Raw genomic sequence first — 18,040 nt, forward strand, 5'->3', positions numbered from 1 at the left:
ATGTCTCGCGTGCAAGCAATGTAGCGCGTCCGGTTTAAACTGTAGATATCTAAACCCCTATATCAAATTAAAGCTTATAGGACTGGCTATCAGACTATAACAAAAATTTTGAAAAAAAATTAATTGTCGAATTTTTCACGACTTCTAAATGCGAGCGCCCGAATCACCTTTTAAGAGCTACAAGTCAAAGGGAATTTGTTCGATTGCTCTCAAATTTTGACAGTAGCTAGTTTTACATATAAACAACAAAAACGTGTCTCCGAATTTTTTTATTTCTAAATACTTATTTTTCAAGAGCGATTTTTGTACGATCACTCCACATCCTTTTAATCCTATTTCAAAAATGTTCTGTAACTTTTAACTGAAATCGAATATGGCAAATCGCAGACACGTTCCTTTACCGCTTTGGCCCCGGAAACGGAGGAACACATTAAATAAGCAAAAAACAAATTTCGCTTTAACATGTAACGTTCAAAAGGTGATTCAGGCGCTCGCATTTAGAAGTCGTGAAAAATTCGAAAATTCATTTTTTTTTTTAAACTTTTGGTATAGTCTGATAGCCAGTCCTAAAAGTTTTAATTTAATATGGGGTTTAGATATCTACAGTTTAAACCGGACGCGCCACATCGCTTGCACGCGAGAAACCACTTAAGTAAATTGGTGAAGTAGTTTGAAAAATGACAAACATCAATTTACAAAGATAAAAAGGTATGCGTTTTACATTTGATCCGGCTGACATCACAGACACAAACGAGTCGCCGCATTTAAGCAAATTTACATAAAAACCACATTATGTACAATAGCGCTGTCAATAAATTTATATACAGACGACATTAGAATGCAAAGCTAAAGCGATTTTTCGTTTTGTCTGGCTCCTTCAATTTTGGTTCGTATTCCGCTGCAGTCCATGGTCAGTTCGGCGTGATCCATCTTCAGACGATCAATTTTCGCCCGTAAATCATCGCTCTAAAAAGTAAAGGAGAAGTTTAAAAGTCAATCTTTTCGTCACAAAATTCAGGCTAATACTTCCTAAAATATAAATGAATGCGCATTTCTTTTGTTTTGCGCTTCTCACGTCAATTCGTGCGCTTCTCGGGTCAACCAACTCTGCCGAGGCACTCGCCTCGTGGAAAAGTTTGAACCCAGAGTATTAGCAACGATGTTCTGTCGAAACTCTTCGGGACGCCACCGGAAATCTTCGGAATCTATTAGACATTGACCCTTCAACGAAAACTCCTGTCATCCTCCTGGCCCTTTCAACAACAACTTTCCATCCTAGTTGTCAACTGCACAGCACAGTTTCTCGAATTGAATTCACAAATTTTGCTTTCTAGGAACACTACAACTGCTTATTGACCTACATGTGCGCTGAATAACTGACCTGTTCTTTCCGTTGCTCGTAGTCTCTGAGTAGCGGCTCGTTTCCAAGGAGTCCACACTTCTGTCTAAGCTTGACGTTTTCTATTCTCAGTGCATCCCTGACCTGTTTTGTTCTTGTCAAAATATCTCTTTTCTTTGAAAAGAAAAGAAAAAGACAAGACAAGACAATAAGAATGGTACACAGAAAGATACTAATAATACTAAGTGACTTAAATTGAGCTTCAAAATATTTCTTGTTTGAAACATTCATGACACTTTGCCAATGAATTTTGGATATAAACTTAAGAATGAACAACAAATTATTTGAAAATTCATGACTGCAATAACATCACAAGTGGCTGATAACCAATGGAACTTATTTAATTTCTGTAGCATGAAACTGGCACAAGAACATTAAACAATGACCCGGTCAACCCCGAAACCAGATCTCGCGATCTGGAGCTCGGCGCGCTCACCATTTTTCTACCGGCTCTCCTATCTAAATTCTCCTCGATCTAAATTTCAGTCATAACGAACCTGTGCGGCGTGTGCTTCGACTGATCTGAGAATGTTTCTCTGTTCACTGTTCTCTGCCTGTACAAACTGCAACTTCTCCTTCAGATGCGTTAGGACTTGCACTGTAGTAGTGATCTTCTTGCGAAGTTTCAAAAGCTCCTAAAACGAAAAAAAGGCACGTTTTCTGTGAGATCATGTGCTTCTTTGCTGTAAATTTCCAAGTGTCCTTGTGCTTGTATTTTTAATATTTGAGGAATGGCTGAATTGTCATAATGCATGACGTGTATTTCGTTTGTTGCGTGCCAAAACTGAGGATTCATGTTTCAGCTCATTCCTGGTGAAACAGTATTGGTATTACGTAAATACCAGGTTAAAGGTTCTCCGTAGTTTTTTGGTATATACAGAAGGGAATGTTAGGAACTACGAACGTTAGGGAACTAAGAATTGCATCTTGGACTTAGTCATTATAATTGTTGGTTTGTCTTCATACGAGCTTCGTAATTAATTTGAAAAAAAGGGTGCGAATGGCCCGAGTAAAAGTGTGCAAAAATACAACTGTTGCGACTAATTAGGATCAAACCAATGCAACAGCTTACAACATTAAAACGCTTGCTCTTTGTATTATTTAGAATTGATAAGTACAAACTATGTTAAAATAGCATTAGCGCATTAGATCATATATCTAATGGATTATGCGCTATAGAATTAATAAAATTATTATTATTACACACTGCTGACAGTTCCCGGTTTCCTAAGCTTAGATCGATTCATCAAAACAAATACACTTGGTATGTGCGCAAGTTTTTAGGCACGGCTAACTGCGTTATTTTCACTCTGAGTTGAAAATATGGCAAACACGAAGGCGCGCTATATAAGGAAGTCTTCCCTGGGAAGACCTAGGCTCATTTGTCACTCACCGTTGACGTGTGCGGGTCAAATTTAAATGCTGGTAGACGAACAAAAGGAGCTAATGCAGTAAATGGTTTGAACCCGGGGGTAACATGTGAAGGTGTAGTCTGATCGTCCGGGTGAGTGTAGTCCTGAGAAGGACTGTTGTCGGTGGTAGTGACTGACGTTTCGACAACCTGTGCGGAAGTCATCATCAGAGTCAAGTAAATGATTGTTGTCAGTAGAATGTTCTTATTCCAGTTCGTGTGAAATAATCGGTTGGTTTTGCCGTGGTGTTATTGGCTGTAAGACTCAAGTGACGTAAGTCGGTCGTGATTAGTCTGTTTCGATCTGTCGGTAAAGTTAGGTCGTTCTTTTTCGGTCGTTTGTGATGTTTATGTCGTGAATGAGTCGTTTGTGAGTTGAGTTGTCGTTGTGGCTTACCAGAACGACAACTCATTTTACATTCACTTGGACGACAGAGCGAAAGACTTGCGAACGACTACATCACCTACGCAAGCAATGTCAGGCGAATACGACAACAACTCTGGTTCAATCACCGCTGTAAAGATCACGGCCTTGTTCCGGCCGGGCTCAAACTTAAGCCCCCGTTGAACACACAGGAGGCCATCCAGATCGTCAAAGCCACCTGCAGACGACTGGTCAAAGCGCGGATAAATGATTGCCATAGAAGACTCAAACGCCACAGAAACAAACTACGACAACTACACGACCAACTGAAACAGCTGATACCAACTGACCTACTTGACACAGTTACGACAATTGCCGACAAACGAGCCCACAAGACGACTGAACGCGCCCGCACTGGACATCAACAAAAATTGACACGACTGCTACGCGACAAAGAAAAGAGAAGAAGCAAACCGGACGACAACTGGTTAAGTAACATTTCTTCTCGTTCCTTAGACAAGACTGAAACTCAGGTACTATCATACGGACTAAAACACTCAGTAACACCTAAACGCATACCGACCGAGGCTAGTGTATCTAGTGTTGAGGCGGCCCTGTCTCGCCAACGAGAGCTATCTGAGCCGACCAAGGATAACATCAGAAGCAGAATTGCCTCCACTATACAATCAGCGCCACTACATGACAGCAACTTGACTAAAGACGAACAACGCGCACTGAAACGACTGAGAAACGACGAGAACATAGTCATCCTACCAGCCGACAAAGGACGAGTTACTGTTGTTATGTACAAAACTGACTATCACGACAAAATGGACGCACTAGTTAACGACAAACGAACCTACGAAGAACTCAAACGTGACCCAACTCCTGCACTTCAACGTAACTTCAACAGTAAACTAAACAGTAAACTACTGACACTCAAGAAAACGAACGCCTTTGACACCCAACGGTACTATCGACTGAGGTGCTCGGTACCACAGCCACCCAAAACTCTACGGTTTGCCGAAACTACACAAACCTGGTTTCCCGATGCGACCTATTGTTTCTTTCTGCGGCTCTCCCACATACCAACTATCCAAGGACCTGACGACAATACTACAACCGCTAACCAACATATCCAGACATAAACTACAATCCACTGAAGACTTCATTAACGCTACCAAGACTGTTCAGATACCTGACGACTACAAACTAGTGTCATTTGATGTGAAATCACTTTTCACAAGTATTCCACTTCAATTGGCATTACAATGCACTGAGACTGCCATCCGACAATCTACCGACCCACTACCGCTACCGACAGACGACATTATGGACTTGCTAAACATTTGCCTAACGTCTACTTACTTTCAGTACAACGGTAAACACTACAAACAGTTACACGGCACTGCCATGGGGTTTCCAGTTTCTGTTGTTATAGCAGAAATTGTGATGCAGAAAATCGAGGAACGCGCCCTTTCGACTTGCCGACAAACGATACCGCTTTGGTTACGTTACGTTGATGACACGACACGACGAAATTCCACCACCACCTTAATGAACAAAACACTGACATACAGGTTACCAGAGAAGTCGAAGAAAATGGCAAACTTGCTTTTCTAGACTGCCTGGTAAGCCACAATGACAACTCATTACGGACGACAGTTTACAGGAAACCGACACACACCGACAGATTACTAGACGAGTCATCCTACAACCCTACATCACATAAAGCCACAACTATCAGAACTCTAACACGACGCGCACAACTAGTATGCGACTCGACAGACAGCTTATCCGACGAGAACAAATACCTTCACCGTGTTTTTACGAAGAACAACTACAACAACGACTTCATCCGACGAAACACTCACCGACCCACTACCACTACCGAAACAAACGACACCGCAACCCCTTCGACTACAGCAACCATACCGTACATAGAAGGCATGTCTGAAAACATCTCGCGCATCTTACTACCCTTCAATATCCGCGTCGCCCACAAACCCATCATCACACTACGTCAGTTACTAACCAACATTAAAGACAAAGACGAACCGAGGAAGAGACAGGGAACGATTTATAAGATCAATTGTTCCGACTGCCAAGCCTCCTACATCGGTGAGACTGGCAGAAACCTCACAACAAGACTAACTGAACACAGACGGGCGACGAGGAAAGGTGATGTCAGCAATAATAATAATAATAATAATAATAATAATTGTCACTGCTAATCGCCGTCGCAAAGTACAGCAACGACGCAGCTCAACAAGGTCGAACCGAAAGCTTACAATGGCGCCTCTGGCAGCCGCTATACGGTCCATGTGAGACCTTGGAGCACAGCTACAACATTGACTGGGACTCTGCGCAATGCCTAACCTACAGCACTGACTATTTTCAACGACTGACTCTGGAAAGCTAGTTTACTAACTTAGAACAGACTCCCCTAAACAGATGTCAACAACTACCCGCTCCATACAAACGACTCATTCACGACATAAACATCACAAACGACCGAAAAAGAACGACCTAACTTTACCGACAGATCGAAACAGACCAATCACGACCGACTTACGTCACTTGAGTCTTACAGCCAATAACATCACGGCAAAACCAACCGATCATTACACACGAACTGGAATAAGAACATTCTACTGACAACAATCATTCACTTGAATCTGATGATGACTTCCGCACAGGTTGCCGAAACGTCAGTCACTACCACCGACAACAGTCCTTCTCAGGACTACACTCACCCGGACGATCAGACTACACCTTCAAAAGGAGCTAATGAGATATCTATTGTTTACATCCACCAGCATGGTGGAATGAGGTCACGTGCGAACCACCGACTTCGATCTCATTTACCGCCACAAGTAAAGACAGTTTTCACTGGAGAAAGGAAATACAAATCTCAAAAATTCTTGTACTGTGATGAAGACATAAAACAATTTTGAGGAATGCTTTAGAGTAGCTGTAGCTCAAGCTGACTTGACTCTAAGAGTTCTACATCACACGCCGGTTGATTGACAACTGGTCCAGTGGGACTTAAGGCTCCTTTTATAGCGCGCCTTCGTGTTTAACGTTTTCTTTGACTTCTACTTACTAACCTCATTTCTTTCTTCAATCTTTTCGTTGTAAGTCTGGTTTTCAATCTTCAGCTGCTCAAAGTCAATCAAGTGCAATCCTTCCGCTAGCTCCTCCTAAGGAAAGCAAAAAAAGTACAAATAAATAGAGCACTTTGTTAGTCTCAATTTCAGACTAAAAAGACGTACCCCTTGGGGTAAAGGGAAGAGACCGCTGAAATTCAGACTAAGCACTTTGTATGCATGGACCGATGGATAATAATCTGAAGTGAACCTCTCCTCTAAATCCCTCTCATAACATGTCGCTGGCCACGTCATTGCGTCACAAATGAAGCAAGAATCTTACGATTTTGCAGCCTCTGAGGAATCCATCGCGTGCATGATATTTTAAATAATTTATCGAAATAATGCGTAAAATACAAGGGGAAGTTTGACATAGATATTTTGTATGACGGCTTTGTTTTGCATTTCTCAAAATCCAGTGAAAATTGAAAGGGGAGTTCTAACAGAAATGAAAAAAAAAAATCATTGAAATCGTATTTTTCAGACTTTGAGACCAACCTTAGCTTTTAATTGCATCTCTCTCTTCTTCAGCCGGTTTTTTAGCTTAATGTTCTCCAGTCGCACCTTTAAAAACAAAAAAACACACACACATATGCATGAATAAAGTTGCAGTTGCTGTAAACAATGTCCTTCATGCACCTGTTTGAACACAATTAGCGCCTTTACGAGAAAACTCACTATAGAAAACTCCGTGTTATTACCTGCATAACTTCTTGTTCTTTTTTAAGTTCCAACATCTGGTATTGTTCAAGATCCTGTCAGAGAAAAGCCAGGAAAAAAGATGCTGAAGAATTGTAATTGTACAGATACACTTACAGAAGTTATTAAACTGTTCAGGGCTGAAAGCGCTTCGTGGAACACTTGAGTTCTAGCATTTGCAGTCTAATTTCCCGGAACTACCGCTCTAAACTTACATTTTAACACCCTTCAGCCAATAAATGGTGCCAAGCCAGAGATAGCTCACATGGAACAAATGCAAATAGTTCTTTAGTAAAGTAAAAGTAAAGTTTGTTTGCGAGCCTAGTGGCCCATTAGGCCGGTGCTTAACTCCGGTTTCTGTAGCATGAAGTGACTAGGAGTATTTCTACTCCCCCATGATGGGATGCTAGTCTATCACAGGGTTACCCCCAGCATTAAATTGCCGGTACCCATTTATACACCTGGGTGAAGAGAGGCACTGTGAGAGTAAAATGTCTTGCCTAAGAACACAACACAATGTCCCAGCCAGGGCTCGAACCTGGACCACTCGATCCGGAGTCGAGCGCACTAACAACAAGGCCACCGCACCTCTACCAAATAGTTCTCTACTCTCACATAATTAATTTTAGTTAACATCAAAACTTCTTTGCAACTTTTCCAATGCCTTTTTTTCACCTCATGCCCCGCTCTCTTTAGCGAGCTAAGTTAATGTCACAGTGGCAGTATCTAATTTAGTGTAAATCCCAAGATAGCATGATTTATCACTACAACAGATATACCCTGAGAACAATGACCTATGCTCCTAGTTTTTACCTTGTTTCAGACACTTTTTTTTTTTATGAGGTGATTTTTTTTATATGGGGTCACGCAACTCTTTTACAAATTAACCTTATGGCAATTTTTTTCTTTTTCTTTCGTTCCTGTAAATATACCATTATGCCATTAAAATTGTAATAAATTATCATTTCCTTACCTTGGGAGGAATTGGTTTTCCAGATCGACTGTTGATGGCTTGTTTTGCGACATCATTCTTAAACATCATGAAGTCGTCACTGAAAGAGAAATCAGTTTAAGATAAATTTTATCAAATATTGTTCTTCCTATATTTGAACCACCCAAGTGTATCCCCATAGAATCCATTGGTGAACTGAGGCTGACAACACTTTGCCCTCAAAGCCTGCATTGGAACTGGAACATAAAGTACAGAAGAAGTGATGTCTACTTCAGAGAAGTTTGCCTTTAACATACCTGGCTTGGTTCACTACTTCTTGCTTCTCGTGGCATTTCTCTTTTAAATCTTCAATCTGATCCTCATAGTTTTTTGTTTCTCGCCTCTCCTCATTTTGAAGTTCTTCAAGATTTGCTGAGAAAAAAAGAAATAAAATGACCGTGAACACTGCAATGCAGATCATGCAAATGAATTAAGCAGGACTCTTCTAAGATGAGTGATGAAATTATAAGTTTTACATCAAACATAGGACCACTGATCAAATTTTAATTAAGGACTGAGTCATTTTTAAAGTATAATGTTTATAACATGCTGGATTTCAAAGTGGTTTAAGTTTTACAATCTGAATACATCCAGCAACAAATAAATTAATCAAATTCAAAATTACAGCATTTTGTGGCTCTAACTCACACATATACTTGAGATATCTTTGTTCCTGATCTGTCACATTCTTTTCTATCTCCTGCTGTCGCTCATCACTCTGAAAATCAACAAAAAAGAAAAAGTTCAAAATAATTTCATGAAGGATACAATTTCATCTGGAAAATAAAGGAACAAAATATTCTTATTATTTCCATAACTAAATATCAAGTTGTTGATTCAAAGTACCACATGTCTCATAAAATACCTTTTTCTTTTTGAAATATTCAGCCAGCTTGTGTTGAAGCTGGCCATTCAGTGCTTGCAGAGAAGATCTTTCCTCCAATGCTTGCTGCAAAAATATAGCAACAGAGAAAAAATTATTTTATACAGAGTTTTCAGAACTCCATTTTCCATGTACATCACCTCAGGTAGTGTGTAAAAAATACAGAATAAGCAAACATGTAAAGAAAGTCTAAGCACAGCAGTATATTACCTGGTAGCGTTCAATAAGTTCTGCTCTGTTGTAGATGGGAATCTCTGGTTCAGACTCGTCATCATACTCCATCTCATCATATTGCATGACATCTGATATAAAAATACAAAAGTGTACATTATTTACCAACTGTAAGGCCAAGATGGCTCAATATTAACCATTTTTATCTGTATTTTTTAACGGAATGAGACAAAGTCGAGGTTAATAACATCCCATAAAAGAAGAAACCAAATTTTCTGCTACCTGACCAAACAAGCTTAATTAAACAATTCACTAGATTACCCACAAACATTACTAGTACACAAAGTTTTGTTTGACAAGAATAAAGCCGAGTCATGTCTCCTGCACTGATCTGGGAACCAGCCATTCAATTTAAGAGCTTAAAGCTGGTAGCACAAATATGGAAACCTCGTGTTCATAAGTACTGGAATCAGTGATCACCTGATTCAAGATATGTATGCAAAGCCGGTTGCACAAATATGAAAACCTCATGTTCATAAGTACTGCGATCAGTGATCACCTGATTCAAGATATGTATGTAAAGCCAGTTGCACAAATATGAAAACCTCATGTTCATAAGTACTGCGATCAGTGATGATCACCTGATTCAATACATGTATATAAAGCCAGTAGCACAAATATAAAAACCTCATGTTCATAAGTACTGCGATCAGTGATCACCTGATTCAATATATGTATGTAAAGCCAGTAGCACAAATATAAAAACCTCATGTTCATAAGTACTGTGATCAGTGATCACCTGATTCAATATATGTATCCATCTGTTCCATGCCAGTTGTTGGTTCTGGAGACTGCAGCACTAGAGGAGGAGGAGTTGCTGAAGCATCAGGCTCTTCCTTACCCTCCTCCTCCATGATTGTCCTTTGTCCAGTGGGTGTCCCCTCTCTGGACAGTGGCTGGGCTACCTCCATGGTGGGACCATTATCAGTCTCAGGGATGCCTTCATTCTGAAAAACAAATTTAGTTCGGTGGTTAGATAAGTTAGAACAAAGTTGGATAAAGTCAGAAAAAAGAACAAATTGAGTGGGATAATATTTAACTTACCTCTGGTAAAGGAGCATTTTCATCCTGTTCCTCTTCTACCTTCTAGCAATAACAAAGAAAACAAAGGGGTCAGTTGTGAGAAATCTTTAAGGACCCCCACAGCTACACCCCTCCTTTTGCCAAATTATTAGCTATGAGCGACACAAAAAGTGCCATAAAATTCTAATCATTTAAAAAATACATAGAATGGCCATGGATGGGTTTAAATTTAAGGAAAACATCTTCAGTTGGAACTTATACATTTCAGACAAAGAGGAAATGCTTTCTCTCAGTGTCACCTTAACACACAAGCACTTACCTCAAGCTCAAAATGATCCAGTCTTTCCTCTAGTTGATTTGGATTTCCTATTGCATCTTCTTTTCCTTTGCCTTCAACTTCCTCTTGCTCCTTGTTTGTCTCATCTGCTGCTCCAGCATCGGCTGAAGTCTCCTTTGCACTATCTCCCTCCTGTGGCAACTCATCAGGTACTTGTGAAGATGATGCTTCAGCTGGAGTATTGTCTGAGGTAGGGTTCTCTGAGTCATTATTTGCATCTTTGGTTTCTGTAACTTCTCCCTCAGAACTGGGAATATCCGTTGCTGGCGCATTTTCCTATATGAAAACAAGAGAAGCCATTAAGCAAGACACCAGCAAAAGAATTATCAATCAGTTTTTAACAATAATCAGCGACTTGTCAAGTTAATTACCAAAAGTAAATGACTAAAATGTTTGAGGCGAGATAACTTTACTGACCCATCTGTAGCTCATTAGCCCTCATACAACTTACATGTATAAGGTAAAAGAAGATGGAACATAAAAATTGGCCTAATGGCCAATTCTTGTACACAAGACAGCATTGTCACTAGTTAATTATAAGCAAACACCAAACTTAATTAAATTTTTGTACTTTATTTATATTAGCTGCACACATATAACATTTAAGAAACAATAGTCATATCGTAATTAAAAAATGTCAACATTATATATATAATGACTCACAACATTTTTAATTTAAAATCTCAAAAGTTGTCACTACAGCTGCGGCATCTTAGCTAGCTTATTTTCACCCAGCTTCAAACTTACTAACGAAATAAAAGATATACGCAAATAAATGACTTTCAGAGCCAAGAAAGGTCACACTTGTCTATATTCGGAGAAGCGAATCTGTACACAAAACAGAGAGAAGAGGAAAGGATTTTCATTTTTAAAGCGCTCAAAACAGCAGTTTTTTTTGTTTTTTGTTTTGGATGGAATCACACAAATTTTATTATAAGCCAAAAATTGATTGTGCTTATACTTAAAATCAAAACTTAAATTCGAAATAAATATACTCACAACGTTGATCTGCTCTTCGTCCGCCATATTTTTTTTCTTGTCAGTTGCTTGCACTGCTTAGCAACCACATAAACTGCTAACCAGTCCCTCTCAGAGAGCGTGATTCGGGAGGACTGAGACAGTAGGTCGTTGGAAAGATGTTTGGGCGCGAATTTTGTAAAACTTTTGGCGCGTTGCTCTCATCAACAAGAAGTTCATCAACAGTACTGTGCCGAACACAACTAACAAAAACTTCAAAGATGTCCATGGTGACAATTCCAGGCATGGACGTTCACAGTGTTGTGGATTTGAGAGGTCAAATTCAGGTGATGTAAGGTCCAAGATGGCGATTTAATTCTGCAATTTGTTTCTACTGAAGTTTACAAGGTCATCATAGCTCACTTTTTGTCTTTTGGTCTTCTTCTTGCAGGTCATCTTTGGGCCGATGTTTTCGGGTAAAACGTATGTATATACAGCCGTACCCACCGCTTTCACTGACAAATGCCTTAGAGGTTTTTCAAGGTTATGTGTAGTCGCTCTATTTTTGCACGTGTTTATGCCATGACCGATTTATCTTTTAGAACTGAGTTACTCAGACGAATCAAGCGGTACCAGGTAGCAAACCATTCATGTATGGTGATCAAATACGAGAAGGACAACCGCTATGACACAGACGGTGTAGCAACACACGATAGGTAAGATCGATGGAAGATAAGCGCGGTTCCTATTCAATCAAACAGAGTGAGTTTGTGAGATTCTTAAAGAAGCAGCATTCGAATATTCAAGCGCCGCGCTTGAATATTTAAACCTACAATTTACCTGGATGCTATTGGAAAATCCTTCGCTGCCGCGCGTAACAAGTGCGTTCACCAAACTAAAAGGCGCACAGGAGAGATTGGCTTCAGTTGTACTCAGCACCAGAAGTATGTTAATCACCATCCGCAAGATCACGCAAACTATGCTCCAACATAAAGGGAACTTTTAGAGAAATGGAAGGTGTTGAGTAAGCTCTGAATTAATGAAATTATCATTTGTGAAGAGAAGGTTTGTTTTTGGCTTTCCAGAATAAAAATTTTATCTGTGGGAATCTCAAAAAGGAGAAGAATAGGGGGTGGGGTAAAGAGTGGCTATTCCTTTCTATAAACTCAAAAGGGTGTACTCCAAAGGTCATCGCTTTGGAGGCATTTTGGCAGGAAAATTGATATGGATTTTGATTGTTATGGTCTCTTTATTATATGGCTGTGTCTCACAAGGACTGGGAACTACCAAATTCACAAATTTGATTGGCTGAAATCAAGATTGAAAGCGGTCAAGATTTTCCCATCTAGACCAGTCTAGAAAGAGAAGGTACAAAGAATATAAAAAATTGGCATGTAAGACACAGCCATTTGATAAACATCTTATTAACCGCACTAGGTTGTTCTGTATAGGAGAATCTTGACCTCGGTCGCTGGTACAATGTTGTGAGATTCAAAATGGCGGTCGGACGCTGGTCGTTTGCACTCTCTCGTTATTTATGTATTCTGTTTCTGCTCTCAACTACCATCTTTACGTTACGCGTTTGTCGTATATCTAATCCTGCTGCGGCTCTCCTGGTTGCGTTTAATGGTGACAGGCTCAACGTTTTATCTCGAAACCACTGTTCCAGTCGTCACTACAGCACAAGTCCATCAACTCCGCCATTTTGGAAGGCAAGAGCCGGACTTAAACTCGTCAAGCTTTCTTTGTGTGCAGGTTATTTGGTTCTACTGTCTGGTGATGTTAGTCTTAACCCTGGGCCTGTTAATGGTCTGGATGACATTGTTAAACTCCGTGGACTCAAGTTTATTCACCAAAACATACAAAGCCTTGGCGATAAAATTGATCAGCTTCGCCTACTGTTACAAGAACTCCAGTCAGGCATACAAATAATTACTCTGTCTGAAACCTGGATCAAGGCCGACAGGAGTGACAGTGAATATGAAATACCGGGTTATAAACTTTTTCGGAAGGACAGAAAGGGAAATCATGGCGGCGTTGCGGTTTTTGTTCATGACGAGTTAGTGGCTACGCGAAGGGATGATCTTGAATTGGACACCGTAGAAGGAATGTGGCTGGAAATTGCTGTTCCTAAATCACGCAGCTTTCTTGTTGGAAATTTTTACAGACCCGATCGTACCTCGCGGTATTACGATAAGGACTTTATGTTAAAGCTGAATGGTATCTTAGATACTGCTTCAGCTGAGGGCAAAGAGATGCTCCTTTTTGGTGACTTCAATTGTTGTTTTATGTCTAGTCACCGAAATGACTCTGATTGTAAACAACTTAAATCGCTATTCAGGAGTTTAAATATCAAGCAGCTAATCGACCAGCCCACAAGGATTACTAAAAACTCTAAGTCACTTATTGATTTAGTCGCTGTCAGTTGCCCGCAAAATGTGTGTGAGTCGGGGGTAGTCTCCACCCATTTTAGTGACCATGAGCTGGTTTATTGTGTGCGTAAATTAAACTGGAAAAGAGCACCTTCTCACTGCGTTCGGTCTGTACTGGCAACCTCGGTCAAGATTCTCCCATACAGACCTCCTGCTCGGTTAACAAGAACTAAATATTGAGTATGGTTTTGAAGGAAAACACAAGATCATGTAAATGTATCTGTCTTTTCAACTTAATGAATAACAATGTGAGAAGTAACCAAGATAATATTGTTTGTGCCAAAATTTGAGTGAACTTTACCTTTCTGTTGACTGTTAAACTATTGCAAAGCTTTATTACATGAAAACTTACTAAAAAAGGGTTCACAAACCAAGTAACACAACACATCTTTCAATCGCAACATTGAGCTAACCACCTCCCAGTTAGCTCAATGGATAGAGCGCTGGACTGCTGTGCGGGAGGTCGAGGGTTCGAGCCCCGGCTGGACCAACACTCAAGGTCTTAAAATAATTGAGAAGAATATGCTACCTTTCTACAACGTCAAGAAATGGTTAGATATTCTAGTCTTCTCGGATAGGGATGAATAAATAGAGGTCCCATCTCCTACAGGGTTAGGGGTAGGAGATGTTAATTTCCCTTGCACAAGATTACTGTGTGATGGATGTCCTACCCTGGGGTGGGATTGGTGGGATTTATTGGGTGGACTACTCGCATGGTTCGCGTATGTTCCGTTCTAGTCCTACCCTACTGCGGTAATGCAGGGAAAATGGTTAGGAAACTCTGATAATGTAATAGTTTTTTTTTGTCTATTTCAGGCAAAGCCTTCGAGCCTCTGCTTGCTCAGTGTTAAACGATATTAGGAAAAAAGCCATAGATTATTCTGTTTTGGGAATTGATGAAGGACAATTTGTAAGTCTTGGAATTATATTTTTCTAATCTATTCTGCTCCATGCTGGTACACTCTATGTATTATTGTTGTGAATTTGAAACCATTATTTACTGTAGTTTATATCCTGTCCATAGTTTCCAGACATTGTAGAGTTCTCAGAAGAAATGGCTTCTCTTGGTAAAACTGTTATAGTTGCTGCATTAGATGGAACCTTTCAAAGGAAGGTAAACAGTGTATAGAGTAACTTACATCCAACCTTTTCTTAAAGTGTCAGGTGTAACTCAAACACAAGTGTCAGGAATAAAGGAAATGAGGCTGTAGATTTATAAAAGAGAGTTAATTACACCCTCTTAAGTTATAAATGAGACACAAATATAGGGATAAAATTTGTTCATCATGATAAACACCACAAGTTCCTAGGATCTAAGAAATTAAAAATAATTACTTGTTCAATCTCTACAGGCCTTTGGAGCTGTTCTGGATCTTGTTCCTCTTGCAGAGAGTGTTGTCAAACTTAATGCAGTCTGTATGCATTGCTTTAAAGATGCGGCATTCACAAAACGATTGGGGGAGGAGACAAAGGTACAAGTGTTGTTTTCAATAAGCTCACAGTGGTTTTACTTTACATGAAACAGAGACAAAACATTGCTACTTTCCCTGGATAGCATGGTAATCTATCACAGGTTTAAAGGCTGAAAGTTTCTAAAGAAACTGTGGTGCTTCGTTGGTGGGGGTAACAAGGTAATTTGGTTATATCAACTAAGTTGAAATTGTAAATTGGCCACCGTAACGAATAAAAAAGCCGACATTTCTATCGTTAGCCCTTCATCAGAGCGAATGACAAAGGGCGAACGCTTGAAACATCAGCTTTTTTATTCATTATGGCGGTTACGGTGGCCAATTTACAATATCACAGGTTTAACATTTTTCAGTAGCAGTCTGACAGGTTTTGGTGACAAATTTCCACAACCCTCCCCTTTTCAGTCCTTGTTGGAGGCTGAGTGTCATGTGTGTAATACAAGAAAAAAACCACAGTGACCCCAGCAATTAAACCTAGACCTTGCTCTTAAAGTGAAGTGAGCTTGTTCTTCAGTTTACCATGTTCCTCACGATACTTATCATGTGAAGTGAGGAAAGAAATCATTTTGATATTGTTATTAACTGTTTCTTAAGTATACTATAATTTGTCAGTCAAAAGAACACATTGTAATATCAGAGGCTTTTAGTTAGCACCCAATGTGCACCCCAACTCAGCTTCAAAGGCTAACCAGACAATTTGGTCTTTGATTGCATCCCCAGGTTGAGGTTATAGGGGGAGCTGAGAAATACATGGCTGTTTGCCGGGATTGCTATCAGTTCTCAACTGTCCAACAAGTGTTGGCTGGGGCCCCAATAAGAGGCAGCTTTCACTAGGTGTAACAACTCAAATTGCTGTGTTAAAGCTAGTATTTTTTCATGAATTTCACTTGTACCTTTGCATAATGCACATATTTACCACACGCTGTACCAAAACTATTGCCTCAAACTGCCAAGCAGTGATTTAAGACGTTTTAGTATAGTGTTTTGTGAAGACAGAGAAAAACAATTCTTTTTTATGGTCAATTTGATTATGCTGAGATTCATCTGCAAGTATTTGTAAATAAAGGCCGATAGTTTCAAAAGAAACTGTTTGGGGCTGCGTCAGTGGGGGTAACAAAATAATTTGGATATATCAACAAAGTTGAAATGGTAAATTGGCCAACGTAACGATTACAAGAGCTGACGTTTCGAGCGTTAGCCCTTCGTTGGAGCTCCGACGAAGGGCTAACGCTTGAAACGTCAGCTTTTGTAATCGTTACAGTGGCCAATTTACCATTTCAACTTTGTTGATATATCCAAATTATTTGTAAATAACTTTGTTCACATGATTCCTACACACACAAAAGATATTTAAGGCAGATTTACAGCCATACATTATTGCTGAAGGGACAGCATTATGAAGTTTAAGTATACTTTTATCTTCTCCTAATACATTGAAATTTTGTACCTCAATTTAAAGAAAACTTTCTGCTAGCTGAGCATGGCTTTGACTTCCCTCGATTATTAGGCCAGATTTATATTATCTTTGTAAAATCTAAATCTTTTCCATTATCGATTAGGTTGCCAGACATGAAAAGTAAAACAATTTGTCCTAATTGTAACATACAAAATTTAATATTAGTTTGGGATTGTCACATAATTTCTTAAAAATTTGGGAGGTCTCTGTGAACTTTCATTGGAGGTTTGACATAACATCATATTACCTTTTAAACAATCATGAAAATTAGTTAGACATGGAATTTTTGAAAAATTTTCAGATCTCATTAATGAGTCCAAGCTTTGTGCTCATTATCATTATTAACCTCATTGCTCACCTATTATTCAGCTTAGAAAGTATTCCATATCCTTGGAATCAGGGACGGCTTTTCCTTAAGTGGTTGCAAATGTTTTTACTGGTTGCATGTTAATATTCATCATAAGCAGCTGAGTTTTGATAATGTTGGGTATCCTTAACAAAAGATTTTTAATCATTATTTCAAATTATGTTAGAACTGTTTTATAATAAGAGTTAATAAAGTTATTCTTGAAAAAAATTATTTGCAAAGTAACCTTTTAGGTGAGTGGATCTTTTTCTTGAACAGATTACATTTTCACATTAGAAAGACAGTGGTATCTAGAAAATTCATTCAGTTTCAAATTAAATGTTGGAAAAGTAAAGGAAATCTGCTCTGGAATTAGATTTTGAAACTGTTACTTGATTTGTTTTGTTTTCTTTTTTTTTTCAGTTAATAGTAAATAAAGCTCATCTTACCCAAGACTAGAGCTTTACCAATACAATTACAATAGAAGTCTTAGAGTACACTTCTCAATTACACCCTATAGATGACCTCCAAGCTTCTTTTAACAATTTCAACACATCTAGAAAACAAGGTGACAGGACAAACAGCAACTTGGAGGGAAAATTAAATCTCTGTCTTCATTTCAAACCTTGAACTCCAAAGATGTGATCATTAATTCTCCCCTCTGGCTATTACACATTTCCCTGTAGACTGGTCACAAGAAATTGGTTTGAAATCAAGATAATACCGGTAACTTCTCCCTGATAAGTTCCAGTCCCCTCATTACCTGCTTGTTGGATAATGTATGGGTGTTAAAAGGGAGAAGTCACAAGTTTATCACTAAGAGTTCAAGGGTAAAGAACCTTGATGGTTTAACAAGAACAGATTTTTCAAATAGCAAATAAAAGAACTCTTGC

The 18,040-nt window shown here is 39.2% G+C and overlaps 2 protein-coding genes across 2 annotated transcripts; one reads left to right on the plus strand and one right to left on the minus strand.

Moving 5' to 3' along the window:
• Positions 1-691: 691 nt before the first annotated feature.
• On the minus strand, positions 692-11,622 carry LOC111338129 (cilia- and flagella-associated protein 184). The gene is made up of 15 exons (XM_022944558.2): positions 11,487-11,622; positions 10,470-10,763; positions 10,172-10,213; positions 9,867-10,074; positions 9,107-9,198; positions 8,879-8,962; positions 8,662-8,731; positions 8,271-8,385; positions 7,996-8,074; positions 7,025-7,078; positions 6,822-6,887; positions 6,285-6,377; positions 1,897-2,034; positions 1,382-1,513; positions 692-966 (listed from the first exon to the last, which is right to left on the minus strand). The coding sequence occupies exons 1-15, from the start codon at positions 11,511-11,513 to the stop codon at positions 847-849; spliced, it is 1,614 nt and encodes a 537-aa protein (XP_022800293.2). The 5' UTR covers positions 11,514-11,622; the 3' UTR covers positions 692-846.
• Positions 11,566-17,379, plus strand: LOC111338130 (thymidine kinase, cytosolic). Its single transcript, XM_022944559.2, has 7 exons — positions 11,566-11,791; positions 11,896-11,927; positions 12,047-12,160; positions 14,693-14,786; positions 14,901-14,990; positions 15,229-15,348; positions 16,066-17,379. Exons 1-7 carry the CDS (start codon positions 11,624-11,626, stop codon positions 16,177-16,179), a joined length of 732 nt encoding a protein of 243 aa, XP_022800294.1. The 5' UTR covers positions 11,566-11,623; the 3' UTR covers positions 16,180-17,379.
• Positions 17,380-18,040: the final 661 nt, after the last annotated feature.

The sequence above is a fragment of the Stylophora pistillata genome, chromosome 10 (genome assembly GCF_964205215.1).
Source record: "Stylophora pistillata chromosome 10, jaStyPist1.2, whole genome shotgun sequence".
Taxonomy (NCBI): Eukaryota; Metazoa; Cnidaria; class Anthozoa; order Scleractinia; family Pocilloporidae; genus Stylophora; species Stylophora pistillata.